The sequence below is a fragment of the Giraffa tippelskirchi genome, chromosome 6 (assembly GCF_054371585.1).
Source record: "Giraffa tippelskirchi isolate mGirTip1 chromosome 6, T2T-mGirTip1v1.2.pri, whole genome shotgun sequence".
Classification (NCBI taxonomy): Eukaryota; Metazoa; Chordata; class Mammalia; order Artiodactyla; family Giraffidae; genus Giraffa; species Giraffa tippelskirchi.
The window spans coordinates 97,368,819-97,383,187 of NC_137280.1; the positions used below are offsets into that span (position 1 = coordinate 97,368,819).

Genomic DNA, 14,369 nt, shown 5'->3' on the forward strand with positions numbered 1-14,369 from the left:
CTGACTGTACTGTGTACTCAGGTGAGCTGCCCAGATGGCCTGCAGTGTGATGGCCGACAGGAGGAACAGCTGCCCGTGACCATTAACCATCCACCCCAGGCTTTCAGGGCTTTTAAGATATCACCATCTGAAAGCCTGCTCCCTTTGTTCTGCGTTGTAGACGGGAGCATACCGAAGTCCATGATCCCTCTCCGCTTGTTCAGCTGCCGTGTCTGCCCTGTTACTTCGTTTTGTTATTCCTGCATTTCCCTCTTGATAGCCTCTGTGGTGAGTGACTGCTGCCTCCATTGGCTTTAGAGTCATTGTAGCTGCAGACAGCTTGCCCTTGCCCCAACTCTAGTGCCCTGGCCTGTACGCAGAGCACCCAGAGGGCAGAGTTTTAGCGTCCTCTGCTAGAGTGATGGACCCAGGGCACGCCCTCCCTTGCGGTTCCATTTTTTGTGAAGCACCTCCCATGGGTGAAACACTCAGATTCTGCAGGTCCAGACCCTGGGGGTGATCCTGTCTCATGACTTCCTCCCAATCGCGGGTTAACCTTGGACCTGGCTGAGGGTGCAGGCAGGTGTGGTGAGGACATTGCAGGGCCTCCATCACCGACAGGTAGTCTGGAAGCGCGACTTGGGTTCCACCCTGTCTGCTCCCCACCCCTTTCCTTATGAAGGGCTGGACATGGTCAGCAGGGGGTTTGTGGGTGGGGCGCTCCAGATGGTCAGGAGCTGTCCAGAGGTTAATCCTCACCTCTCTGAGGAGCCGAGAATTAACAGCTACAGCCTGTGAGCACAGGGCAATCCTTCAGAACTTTGGTCCAGTTGTTCAGAATAGGCTGCAGCCTGAGTCAGAGGCCCCAGGTTTGGGGAGGCTCCCCTGGTGAGTTCTTCCGTGTATGTGTGTGCACACATGCACATGCATGTGAATGGAGCGGCTGCTTGGGTCCCGTGAAGCTAACACAGGGACTCCCATGGGAGGCCTTTTCAGTCGACTCTAAAGGGTCAGGCTCCTTCACTTTTTAAAAAAAAAATTTATTTATTTTTGGCTGTGCTGGGTCTTTGTTGCTGCGTGGGCTTTTCTCTAGTTGGGGAGAGTGGGGACTTCTCTCCAGTTGCAGTGCACGGGTTTCTCCTTGCACTTGCTCTTTTGTTACTGAGCACGGACTCCAGAGGACATGTACTTCAGTAGTTGCGGCCCCTGGGCTCAGTGGTTGTGGCACAGGGGCTTAGTTGCCCTGTAGCATGTGGGACCTTCCCCAGACCGGGGATGGATCCCGTGTTTCCTGCATTGGCAGGCAGATTCTTTACCAGTGAGCCCCCAAGGAAGCCTGGTCCTTCCCTTTTTTTTTTTTTTTAAAGATTTATTCTAAAGACATTTAAATTTTCTTTCTCATATTAAAGTCTTTGCAATCTGGTGTGCGTTTTGTGCTCAGTTGTGTCCGACTCTGCGACCCCATGAACTATAGCCGGCCAGGCTCCTCTGTCCATGGAATTCTCAGGCCAAGAATTCTAGAGTGGGTTGCCATTTCGTTCTCCATGGTCCCTCGCTTTTAATTGTTCATACCAGGGCTTAGTAATTTAAGCTAAAGTTGGGGATCCCTATACAACAGAACCCAGCCATCCCCAGGAAACCCCAGAGCTGCTTTCTTGTACTGGGGGTGCCCTGTGGCAAGGCCCCTCTCTCCTCTCTCTCGACTGTGCCCTGGGCCCCTCTGCTATGATGGGCCCCCAGAGCTCTGCCTGCTGGGGGAGGGTTGGGGTTTTCTCCTTTGAAACTTGAGGTCCTCTCTCAGCCAGGGGATTTACAACGTTAACTGTGCTGTGGCAGACAGCTCTTTGATGAACTGGCAGTTAGAATGTCATCCACTCATCTGGTGGCACTAGTGGTAAAGAACACATCTGCCAGTGCAGGAGACATGAGATGTGGGGTGGGGTCATGTCTGGGTGGGGAAGATCCCTGGAGGAGGGAATGGCAACCCATTCCAGTCTTCTTGCCTGGAGAATCCCATGGACAGGAGCCTGGTGGGCTATAGCCATAGGGTTGCAGAGTTGGACACTACTGAAGCGATTTAGCGCATACACACCACTCATTGGAGAATAGTTCCTATTCTGACTCGGGGTCCCTACAATCCTCAGCTTGTTGCTGTTTAGTCACTAAGTCGTATGCCACTCTTTGCAACCCCATGGACTGTATGTAGCACGCCAGGCTTCCCTGTCTTTCACTATCTCTCAGAGTTTGCTTAAACTCATGTCCATCCAACCATCTCATCCTCTGTCATCCCCTTCTCCTCCTGCCCTCAGTCTTTCCCAGCATCAGGGTCTTTTCCAAATGAGTCGGTTCCTGGCATCAGGTGGCTGAAATGTTGGAGCTTCAGCATCAGTCCTTCCAATGATTATTCAGGGTTGATTTCCTTTAGGATTGACTGCTTTGATCTTGGGACCATACAGAGGGACTAACCCCCCTGAGATTAATCAGGCCATTGTTCTTGAAACGGCCTTCCCCGGTGGTCCAGTGATTAGTACTCTTCACTTCCAATGCACAGGGTAGGGGTTTGATCCCTGGTGGGGGAAATAAGATCCCACATGCTGCTCAGTGCTCCCCCCCCAAAAAAATTATTCTTGGCAAAGGGCCATAGCACTAGGGTGACAGAACAGAAGCAAGTCCACAGTGAAAGGTATTTCAGTGTTGAGGTGTTTGTCTTGGAGATAAACCATAGCCTCCAGTTTGGATAGTATGTTAGAGAAAGCAGGTGTTCCAGGACACATAAGAAAGAGTGAGACGACCCTCCCCCTTCCGAGTCACACTCAGGAGCTCTGTTCCTGTAGCTTCCCCTCCACTTCCATCTTTCTGCATTTATCTTCATTCATCCTATCCTGTCAGGGGTTCAAGACTGAGTGGGGCCCCATGTCCACTAGAAAGTCCACTGTTTTACCCCCTTGGTCAGGCAGCCAAGGCTCCTCCAAGGAGCTCCTGGGCACCTTCAGTCCTCTTAAGTGTGTGCAACTAGCAAGGATGAACCAGGTTGCAGTGGTCCCCTGGGCTTGTTTCAAGACATTGGGGGCATCCCCCTTCCGGCGGCCCTGCTGCAGGCCTTGTGCGCGATGACTGGCTTTGAGTTCTGCTCCCCACTGTGGTCTTTGGAAGCCAGGGCGACTCGTTGACGTCACATAGTCCCTTTAGGGGGGCCAAGTCGCTAAAGCCAGGTTACAGCCACTCATCTGTCTTCCTTGGCATCTGCCTCCAGATCCCAGTTGTTGGCCACCCTAAATGCTGATTCCACCCCCCGGGAAGTGGGCATGGGGGCCTTGTCTCCAGCTTCTAAAGTGTTCTAATGTCTGGGACGCTCTGGAAAGTGATACAGGACTTTGCACATTATTGACCAAGGGATTTTTGCAGGAACTAACATCTGTGGCCAGTTATTGTTATGTAAGTGAATATTGAAATGTCTCCAGTCATTAATGTTCGGGTAACAAAAGATGCACTCATCCACCTGTGGTCAGTAAGTTGTTACGAATGGCCTGCCCATCCACTGACCCCAGGTTCATGTTCATGTACGCGCGAAGGCATTCCCTGAGGCATTCCAGGAACCCTACAAATCACATCCCCAAGAGTGAGGTGCTGCTGGCCGTCTTCCTCTCAACGGTCCCACCTGGGGTCCGTGTTGGAAACAACCTGAATTCCAGGCTAGAATGGGCTTCCCTGGTTGCTCAGACAGTAAAGAATCCACCTGTACTGCAGGAGACCTGGGTTCAATCCCTGGGTCGGGAAGATTTCCCTGGAGAAGGAAATGGCAACACACTCTAGTATACTTGCCTGGGAAATCCCATGGACAGAGGAGCCTGGCGGGCTATAGTCCATGGGGTCGAAAAGAGTTGGACACGATTAAGCGACTAACACACCACATAGATGGAGAAGGCAATGGCACCCCACTCCAGTACTCTTGCCTGGAGAATCCCATGGATGGAGGAGCCTGGTAGGCTGCAGTCCATGGGGTCTCGAAGAGTTGGACACGACTGAGCAACTTCACTTTCACTTTTCACTTTCATGCACTGGAGAAGGAAATGGCAACCCACTCCAGTGTTCTTGCCTGGAGAATCCCAGGGATGGCAGAGCCTGGTGGGCTGCCGTCTATGGGGTCGCACAGAGTCGGACATGACTGAAGCGACTTAGCAGCAGCAGCAGCACCACACCACATAGAGCGTGTCCAGCATGACTTTGATGGGTCTTATCAGCTTCCTCCTTTGTATTAGTTATAATCCGTGCTTTTTCTTCCCCAGGAGAAGAAAATGTTCACCAAGTGGGGAAACAGGTTTGGAATATTCCCTGGACTAAATTAAAAATGACTCTCTTAGGGTCCCCTTCAAACCCTTGGATCTGTCCTTTCTGTCCTGTAGATCTGGGAGAAGAGGGCTACATACACCGCGGTCACACTGCTCCCTCCATTGGGGACCTCCCAAGCTGGGAGTTGCCTACTGAGCCCAGAGGGTGGGTGTGCAGTTGACTGATGCCCCAAGGAGTTGTGGAGAGACAGGGGTGGGAGAGTCAGAGAGGGGGTACCAGGTTGGGGGTGGGTTGGAGAGAGTAGAAGGCATGGGAACCAGGAGAGGTGGGGTAGATGACTCAGGAGTCCTGGGTGAGCCGGCGGAAGGGGAACATGGCCCTTGGTGGGGGAGGAGGCCATGAGGACCCTCAGGCTGGGGCCCCAATACCAGGAGGGAGGTTAGAAGTAACCCCACATTTCATGCATAGCACAGTGAGAAACTGGAATGAGGTCTTGGCCCATGTTCTTCAGATGCTGGTGGTAGAGATGCAGTTGGGAAATGGTGTTAGGATTTAGAGAGCGTGGTTGGGCAGCTCTCCCCCTTCGTCGGTTTATACTGGGGCCAGGTGACAATTCAAAAGATCACGAGTTCTCTGTGAGCAGCGGTGATGTCCAACTATGGAGGGTGCACCCCAGTGGCATCTTGCTTGGCTGGCAGCTTGGTCTCACACACGTGCACACACAACCCCCCTCCCCAGCCTCCTGGGAGCCCCTGTTTCTAGTCTGTCTCCAGCTCCCTGGGGCCTTGCTGGCTAGCTGGTGATGCGGCGCCCACCGCATGGTCTAGGTGCTCTGGCTGAAATTTGACCCAGTCCTCGTGGGGCTGGGAGCAGAGATGCTGTGGGAGAGAGCTGAGGTGATAAGGTCCCCTCTCATGTCAGCGACTGGAAGTTTCCAGTCCCACTGGACACGGCCCCAATCTGCAGCGAGCAGCTGCCTTGCTGTAGATGTGCTGGGGGTGGGGACATTCTTCACCTGGGGAGCGCTCTGCTCGATCCTCGGCTGCTCTTAGATCTCAGGATGAATTCAGTAGCCCTCACTGGCCCGAGGGGTTCAGAGCTGCCGGTTGTTTAGCTGGTCTGTCCACCCTGTGTCAGTGAGTAAGCCCTGAGTTACAGGAGGGAGTGGACCCCATGTGTGCCAGTTTGTAACCAAACTAAGTGGTGTAGACCCTGGTCTCCCGACCACAGCTCTCTGCTTCAGGGGAGGTTCTTTCTCTTCAGGTTCCAGTAGGTGAATAAAAGACCAAAGCTGAGATGGATACAGCAGGAGCTTTATTCAGTGACCAGAGAACGGGGGATCAGGAGCTTAGTTCACCGTAAACTTCTCACCCACCTGGCCAAAGGGATTTAATTTTAAAGGGAGGGGGAGAGAGGCTGACATTGCACTAGTCTCCCTGGATAGGGGCAGGGCTTTTTTGAGGGGGGCCACCCTGGTTGCCCTGTTTTGATCCCTAAAATCTGGTCCTGGCTGCTGGTGGGTGTGTCATCTGATATGCTGGTGTAAAGTGGGCGTCCAGTGAGACTCGGTCTGGTGGAGGTACCATTTCTTGCCATTTGTGTGTGTGTAGCTTCGTTTCTTATCTCCGGACCCTTTAACTTAGAGATTATGTTCACTCCTGCTGAAGGTGGGGAGTCAGGCTTGGGAGCAGGGACCTTCCTCAGGGTGGGGGCTGGAGGGTTGAGAGCAAAGACCCAGAGCAGCTCTGGCACCGCGCCCAGGTCAGGCGGCCGCATGCCTGAGCGTAGAATCTGGGTTTGGACCTGTGGTTGTGGCCAGGCTCCTTCTATACTCTGACCTCCTGGAGACAGATCACTGAGGGAGGGAGGGTGTGTGTGGGGCAACCCCCGTGTGTCTTCCCTGCTGGGGCCTCTGTGGGGACTGGCGTCAGCACCCCTCCCCTTCTTTCCCGAGCGACCCAGTGATAGGGAGTGTTGTTCATGTAAAGGGGAGCCTGCAGACAAGGCTGCCCAGAGACTGGGGGTGGGCCTCTCCCTGGAAGTCCCCCCATCCCTCCCCCTCTAGGCCCTGTGTGAGGGGTGGGCAGTTGGTCATTGCTGTGACACGGAAGTGCCAAGCCAGCAGGCTACAGATGAGGGGCTGTGTTTATTGGAACAAAATATGCAATTCAACTGCACCCCCGTTACCCACAGCCCCCCACCCACCACCTCCACGGCTCTGGTCCAGGTCTGGGCAGCCACGTGGTGGTCACTCCTGGATGTTCTGCCCGATCCAGCCTCTGACAGCAGCCACCCGGGTGTACACGCCCGGGAACTGGGGCCGTCCACAGCCATAACCCCAGCTGGTGACCCCAGTTAGCACCCAGCGGCCGGAGGGCTCCCTGCAGGCCAGGGGCCCCCCAGCATCACCCTGAGGAGAGGAGAGAGGAAAGGTACTCAGAGCAGGCAGTAATTCCCCCCCCCCCCAGCAGCCAAGGGTGGGCTGGCCTGACCTCTGTGGCCCCAGGTAAGTCGTCGTCCTCGCCCCTGGGAGAGCCCCACTGCCATCTGAGAAATGGGTTCAGTGCTCAGGTGAGCTTTCGTCCGGCTGGCAGACATTGGTGGATACCTGCCTGGTGGGCCTGGAGAAGACGGCCTCTGCCCCGCTGCTCCTAACCCTCTACCTGGCTGGGGAGGATGCGGTGGGGTGAACCCGGCTCTCTAGAGGTGTCCACCAAGGCGGGGTTCAGTGGAAACTCCACGAGAGCCAAAAGGTGCTCTGTTTGAGGAAGTGCACTGGAGGGGGGGCGGCTGAGGGGTTTTGCGTCATGAGTGTGGCCCCGGGGATCCCCGGTTCAGTTGCACAGTGTGCTCACCGAACAGCTGTCCACGCCTCCCTGCGGGAAGCCGGCGCATAGCATGCGGCTACTGATCTGTACCGGGTAGAAGCGGCGGCAGGTCTGCTCGCTGAGGAGGCGAACGGCCGCCTTCTGCAGCTGCCTGGCCATCGAGCCTGCAGACCAGCAGCAAGACGGGACTCGGTAAGGCCGTGAGCCCACTCGGTACCACAGGGATCCCCAGTGGAGGTCCAGGCGGGGTCCTTTCCGACGACCCGGGAGGGGCGACTGCGCCTACCTCCCTCGCGCACGGAGCCCCAGCCTGTGATGACGCAGCGCGCGCCGTCCGGGGGCCGTGGGGCCGGCTCGGGCAGGCAGATGGGCCGCACCAGGCGGCTGCGGCGTACTGGCCCCACCAGCTCGAGCAGTGCCACGTCGTAGTCGAGCGTGTAGAGGTTGTAGAAGGGGTGCTTGTGGATGCGCGCCACGCTCTCCAGCTGCCCGTCAGCGCCGCTCAGAAACGGCGTGCCCAGGAAGGCTGCCCACTGCTTGGGGTCCCCGTAGCTGTGGGATGTGAAGGATAGGCGTCCACCCGGGTCCCCACGCCCCTGCCCTGCCCGGGGCTCCCCTGCACCCGTGGCCTGCACCTGACCTCTCTCGGTTGAGTTTCCCTTTTTCCTAGAATGGGGGGAGGATGAGAGGGGCCACCAGGCACTGAGGTGACACTACAAGCTGTGTCCACTTCGACCTAATGTTGGGGCTCTGGTGGCTGGAGGACCCCCTGTCCCATCTCCCAACCGCTCTGACCTCGGCACTGTGAGGCGCATCCTGAGATGGGTGTTTTTCATTGAGGGCAGGAACCCTGGCCTGGCCCTGCTCCTGGACACCCTGCCAGGAAGGGGAACCTCCTCTCACCTTGGAGGGCCTTGAGGGTGGTGCCGATCCAAGCCAGTTGGGTTGGGGATGAAAGTGTCTCACTGCCCCAGAGACCTGGCCGGAGCCCCTCCCCACCCCCGCATTTGGTGGGGGCTGGACTCACCCCTTGCGGCCAGGTTTGGAGTGGTGGGTGGGCAGGGGAGGTTTGCGCGAAGGAGGAGCCTGGGGGCTGAGGGTGTGGGGAAAGGGCGTTCCGGGCGGAAGGGGAGGTGCCACGCTCCGAATTTTCGGGGGCTGCGATTGGTGAATCTCCGACGTGGGCCGGGACCTTTGGGACTCACACGTCGAAGCAGTGCGCCGCTGACAGCAGCCACCTCTCGGCCACCAGCACAGCCCCGCAGCGGTGCTCCCGCCGCCGCAGCCATAGGCTGACCTGCCACGGCCACTCCCCACGGCCCGCAGCGCTGCCACCCACGATCCGGGTCAGCGCCGCAGCTGGCGCCAGGCCGCAGTCTGCGAGAGAGACAGGTACTCGCTAGTCGAAGAGCCCGCGCCTCCTCCATGCCAACTGTCCTACCCCACCATGGAGGCCTGGGTGGCTGTGCTGGGGGGAGGAGTAGGGTGCGAGACCAACCTCAGGAAAACGCCCCGCCCACGGGACACTGGGCCTGGCACTTGGTCCTACCAGCGTCTCTTCTGGTCTCAGATGTTTGAAATGCATTTGTTTCCTGTACCCTTAGCCTTGGTGCCGCACCTCCCCAGCTGGGGCTCCGTGCAGGGATCCCCTCCCATCCTGACTCCTCCCAGGCAGCCTTCAGTCCCCAGGAGTCCAGTTCCCTGCTGCTCCCGAGCCCTCGCACACCCAGCAGCTTCCCAGGAGGCCTTGCCTGTCTTCCTGGATGCCGGCAATGGGCTCTTTACCCGAGTCCCAGTGACGCAGTGTCCTTCCCAGGGTGTCCCCTATCCTGTGGACCCCCCACCCCCAGCACAAGGTGCACCCTCAGAACAAGACAGTAGGAAGAAATGGGTGGTTGCAAGGGGTGCTGCAGGGCCCCCATCACCAGCTAAAGGGACACTCAGGTTACACATCTGATCCTGTCCCCACCATCCAACTGTTTCCCCTGGCCCTCGCTCAGCAGATACAGAGGCTGCAGGGAGCAGAAGGGCTCAGTGCCCTCACCTGGAGGCGGTGACAGATGGGGGCCACCTGCCTCCTCCCTCACCAGTGCCACCACCTTGGCCCACCTGACCCCATCTGGAGCTTGCCTGGGACCAGGAGGCCTGGAGAATTTGGCCAAAGCTGCACCCCTCTCCTGGAAACACTACCCCCACATGGAACAAAATGTGCCATTTCAGGGCTCCCTCCACCTCTCGGCCCCACAGTAAGAACTGTAGCTATTGGAAAATTTCATAAGCGTCACCAGGCTGGAGACCAGACCCAGCCGCAGAGTTAACAGGACGCAGTGTTTTTCCGAAGGCACAATGCAGCTCTAAGTATCAACACTCTCCTCTGAGCGCCTACGGGAATCGCAGCCAGCAGAGGTCCCCTTGGATCCAGAGGAGTCACAGAGACTCTGATCTGATTCTCAGGGATTCTGGGCTCGACGTCCCACCTGTGTCTTAACCTTGTGGTCCCTGAGTGGGGGCCAGGAGGCATGGGGTGCAGACACCCCCACCACAAACACACACATGTGGTCTGCTTGGCTCTGGGCTCACTCCGGCATGCCCAGCACCTGCTCTGTCCCCACACCCCACAGCACTGGCCTCTCCATGACTCACCACTGGTGAGTCTCCCCATGGTTCTTTGGTCTGCCTTGCAGTGAGTCCATAAACCTGACTTTGTGGGTGCAGCTCTATGTCTGGGGATCAGGCCGCCTGGGCTCTGTGAATGTGGGGGGTGGGGGTGGGGGTGGGGGTCGGGACAGGCCCCATTCTCCCCCGAAGCCTGGGACACTAGCACTGGCATCTGGTTCAGCCATAGAAAATTGCCTAAGATTGATAGGGCTTTTATTTTTGACCCACAAATACAGCAGTTTCGTATGTTTCTGATTAATAAGAATGAACTCAATGTCCCAGACACAAGCTCAGGGCCACGTTCTCTGTCATGACATCTTCGGCCACTTACTGCCAAGTTGTCCCCACTTAGACCCTAGCGGGAGCCTGTGGGACTAGCCATTAACATATGGATCTGCACAGTCGAGGTCCATGACGGGTTGACCTCTCCCCTCCGAAATTCCTAAGTGGAAGCCCTGACCCCCAGGATGGGACTGTGTTGGGAGATGATTACAGTAAAATGAGGTTATTAATAATAGGGTGGGCCCTAATCTGGTATGACTGAGGTCCTTATAATAGGGGATTAGGACACAGACACCCACAGAGGGGAGAAGGCAGCCACCTGCCCACACTGCAATCTCCGACTCCAGCTTCCAGCACCGGGAGATGACAAACATCTTAGGCCCCCAACTGGGCCGTGGTGACACAGCCTCATGACAGATACAATAACCCGCCACCCACACGCCCCACTCCATCTCCCCAGGTACCTGGTAGCTGGGCGCCCACTGTGGTCTTCGGAATGGGGGGCACTGGTGTCTGCCCCCTAGGGGTGGAGGTCACAGCGGTGGTGGTCCTGTCAGCAGGTTGACTGGTCACCCTGCTGGTGGCCCAGGGAGTGGGTGTGCTAGCTGTGACTCCTGGGACTGTGAGGCTTGCTGTCATCCTGGTGGCATGACTGCTGGTGGGCATCCTCGTGGTGGGCAGCGGGGCCGTGGGGAGCGAGTGGGAGGACATGGTGGCCAGGATCCAGCCCTTGAGCCGGGTGATGCGGGTGTACACACCTGGTTTCTTGACCTGCGCACAGCCGATGCCCCAGCTCACAATCCCAGCCAGATAAAACACACCGGGTGTCTCCTCACAGGCCAGGGGTCCCCCGGAGTCACCCTGGAAAGGAAGGACAAAGGGCTGGCTGAGCACCCAGCATTCTCACTGTGGAGGTGCTGCCAGGCCCTCCCACATGCCCATGAGTGGGAGCAGCTCCTCAGTGGAGCCAGCCTCACACCCACGCAGGGCTGCGGGGCCTTGTATGACCTGGAGCAGGTCACCCCTCTGAGCTGAGATGGCTCTTTCTTTTGCATTGGCAACAAAATGCCAGAAAACCCTGAAGAAAAAACAGCCCTCCTAAGGAATAATATAAAGTGGGAAAAAGAGGCAAGTGGTGCTGGGAAAACTGGACGACCACATGTAAATCAATGAAGTTAGAACACACCCTCACTCCCTACACGAAAATAAACTGAAAATGGCTTAAAGACTTAAGTGTAAGACATGACATCATAAACTCCTAGAAGAGTGTTAACATAGGCAAAACATAAATCTTACCAATGTTTTCTCAGGTCAATCTCCCCAGGCAAGAGAAATAAAAGCAAAACTAAACAAATGGGATCTAATCACACTTAACAAGCTTTTGCACAGCGAAGCATAAAATGAAAAACAACCTACAGAATGGGAGAGAATATTTGCAAGCGATGCAACTGACAAGGGCTTAATCGCCAAAATACATAAACTCAGTACTACAAAATAATCCCATCAAAAAATGGGCAGAACACCTAAATAGACATTTGCCCAAAGAAGACAAATGGCCAATAAGAACATGAAAAGATGTTCAACATCACTAATTACCAGAGAAACGGAAATCAAAACTACAATGGAAAAAATTAAAACAATGAGGTATCACGTCACACTGGTCAGGATGGCCATCATATTTTTTAAAAATCTACAGATAATAACATGCTGGAAAGGATGCGGAGAAAAGGAAACCCTCTTACACTGTTGCTGAGGGTGTAAATTAGCGCAGCCATTCTGAACAGTAGGGAGGGTCCTTAAAAAGTGGGAGTCGCCATATGATGTGGCAGTCCCATGCCTGGACAATATATACAGGAAATATGACAAGTCTAACTAGGAAAGGATACTTGCAGCCCACAGTTCACAGCAGCATCGCTCACAGTAGCCAAGACGTGGAAGCTAACTGTCCACTGACAGGACTGGATAAAGGAGATGTGGCACGCATATATAATCGACTATTACTCGTCCATAAAAAGAATGAAATCATGCCATTTGCAGCGACATGCAAGGACCTAGAGATGATCATACTAAGTGAGATAAGTCAGAAAGACGAATATCATGGGTCACTTATATGTGGAATCTAAAATATGACACAAGTCAACTTACAAAAACAGACTCACAGAGAATACACTTATGGTTGCCACAGGGCAAAGGGTCAGGGAGGGATAAACTAGGAGTTTGGGATTAACAGATATACACTACTATATATAAAATAGATTAAGGATTTACTGTATAGCGTGGGGGACTATATTCAGTATCTTGAAATTATAATGGAAAAGAATATGAAAAGAATGTATGCATATATAACTGAGTCGCTTTGGTGTATATCAGAAACTAACACATTGTAAATCAACTATACTGCAATAAAATGAAGATTTTAAAGCATGTTTGCTGTAGGTTTCTGTTATATTTCAGATGCTTTTCTTCTGATTTTGAAGATCCTATTTGTCCTCTTCAAAGTACAGATGCATTGAATAACATTAACGGAGTCTCCCGTGTGGAGCCGAGCTGTTTGAGAGTCTATGCTTCTAAGTAACACTGGTCTGTGAATTTTTTTTTTCTTTATATATTTTTTTATTTTGCCACACTGCATGGTTTCTGGAATCTCAGTTCCCTAACCAGAGATTGAGCCCCAGGCCAGGGCGTTTCCTGGACTTCTTTTCCCTGTAAATGTCTCTGGCCCTGATTGCACAGTCTAGCTAGCTTTTTATGTTCTGGATCCAATTGGTTTCTCCTTAAAAACGGGTCACCCACATGCCAGGTGTGACGGGGTGGTCATTTACATACCCATGTATTCTCAATTAACATGTGCTAGGTAGCCTTTAAAATCAGGACTTGTCACAGTCCCTCTCAGCTGGGTCCCTCCTGAACTCACCTGGCAGGAGTCCACCTTGCCCTCCAGGAAGCCGGCGCAGATCATCCTGTCCGTGAGCGAGAAGTTGTAGAGGGCGCTGCACGCCTTGTGGTCTATGATGCCCACGGACGCCCGCTGCAGGAGGTCAGGCTTTGTGGCTGCCAAGACAAGGAGCACCCACCCAGGGCCACTTACAGAGGGCTCACTGTTAAGCGAGGGCTTTGCTCTGACCACAACCGCCCCCGCCCAGAGGGAGGCACGGAGGCTCGTGTCCTCACAGGGATGTGTGTAAAATCACATAGTGAGACAGAGGTAGACCCCAGAGCCCAAGAACCTCACCATGGCCCACAAGTGGGTTCCCTAGCACCTTGGGTGCCCTGCAGGGGGGCTACTCAGATTTCAAAGGAGGCATTAACTCTTGGTGGGGGCCTATGCATGGTATAACAAGGGTCCCCCAACTTTTTTCCATAAAGATCCACACAGTAGACACATTCCACTTTATGGGCCAGTCTCCATGGAGACCACTCAGCTCTTTTTGCTGTCCCAGGGGGCCATCTATGAGTGAGTGGTGTGGCTGTGCGCCAATAAAACTTTATAAAATAAAAAGCAGCTGCCTTAGGCCGGAGTTTGAAACCCTGAGGTAGTGGAAAGGTGAGTGGTCTGCAAGCAGGGGGATCAGAGCCCCAGGACGGGGGGCGTGGGGAGCTCACCATTGTCCTCCTGCGTGTTGCCCCACCCGGAGATCACACACTTGCGGCCCACAGGAAACTTCTGGATGGCCAGCGGCAGGCAGACGGGCTGCACATACTTGTTGAAGACCAAAGGCCTGGCCAGCTCCAGCACGGCCACGTCGAAGTCCAGGATGCTGGGGTTGTATTGGGGGTGCAGCACCACCCGCCTGAGCCCCACCTTCACGGGGCTCCCGCCAACGCCTGACAGGGACGCGGTGCCCAGCTGGGCCCGCACCAGCTCCACCTTCGTGCTGCCAGGAAGGGGCCTCTCAGACTCTCCGCCCCCACCTCTGCAGCCCCCAGGGCACCGGGCAGAGCTGGGGGACCCAGGCCCTGGTGAGGGTGAGGCAGGGAGCCCTCTGACCCCAGGCCTCATTTCCTTCTGGGACAAGAAGGTGTGAGAGGCCTCCATGGCTTTGTGACCATCAGAGGTCAATGCTGCCGCCTTTGAGCGAAGGGAAGGGGCCTATCCCCCCAACTACTTGGCCCCTGTGTCCCCTACAGACCAGGCTCCTCCCGGAAGCCGCTCCCCAGAGCCCCCTACTTCTTCACGCTGCCACTCAACCACCTCACCCCATCTGCATCTAGATGTGAGCCTGGTGGGGAGGGGAGGGGAGGCCCCCCACCTCCAGCCCTCAGTCCTGAGTGGTCTCTGAGTGCGTGGGGATTTGATGGTGGGGGACCTGCCTGGTGATATCAGGGGAGTCA

The 14,369-nt window shown here is 55.3% G+C and overlaps 1 protein-coding gene across 3 annotated transcripts in view; it reads right to left on the bottom strand.

Moving 5' to 3' along the window:
* Nucleotides 1-5,561: 5,561 nt before the first annotated feature.
* Nucleotides 5,562-14,369, bottom strand: part of TMPRSS9 (transmembrane serine protease 9) — a 57,878-nt gene continuing 49,070 nt past the window's right edge. For 2 of the 3 annotated variants that reach the window (XM_081499943.1, XM_081499945.1), the window contains 7 exons: nucleotides 13,641-13,912; nucleotides 12,952-13,088; nucleotides 10,502-10,898; nucleotides 8,303-8,474; nucleotides 7,384-7,649; nucleotides 7,125-7,261; nucleotides 5,562-6,679 (listed from right to left, as the gene is read on the bottom strand). In XM_081499943.1, the coding sequence (XP_081356069.1) occupies nucleotides 6,518-6,679; nucleotides 7,125-7,261; nucleotides 7,384-7,649; nucleotides 8,303-8,474; nucleotides 10,502-10,898; nucleotides 12,952-13,088; nucleotides 13,641-13,912 (1,543 nt within the window). In that variant the 3' untranslated portion in view covers nucleotides 5,562-6,517. Of the gene's footprint in view, nucleotides 6,680-7,124; nucleotides 7,650-8,302; nucleotides 8,475-10,501; nucleotides 10,899-12,951; nucleotides 13,089-13,640; nucleotides 13,913-14,369 lie in introns of all 3 variants that reach the window. The other variant, XM_081499942.1, reaches the window with a different exon arrangement.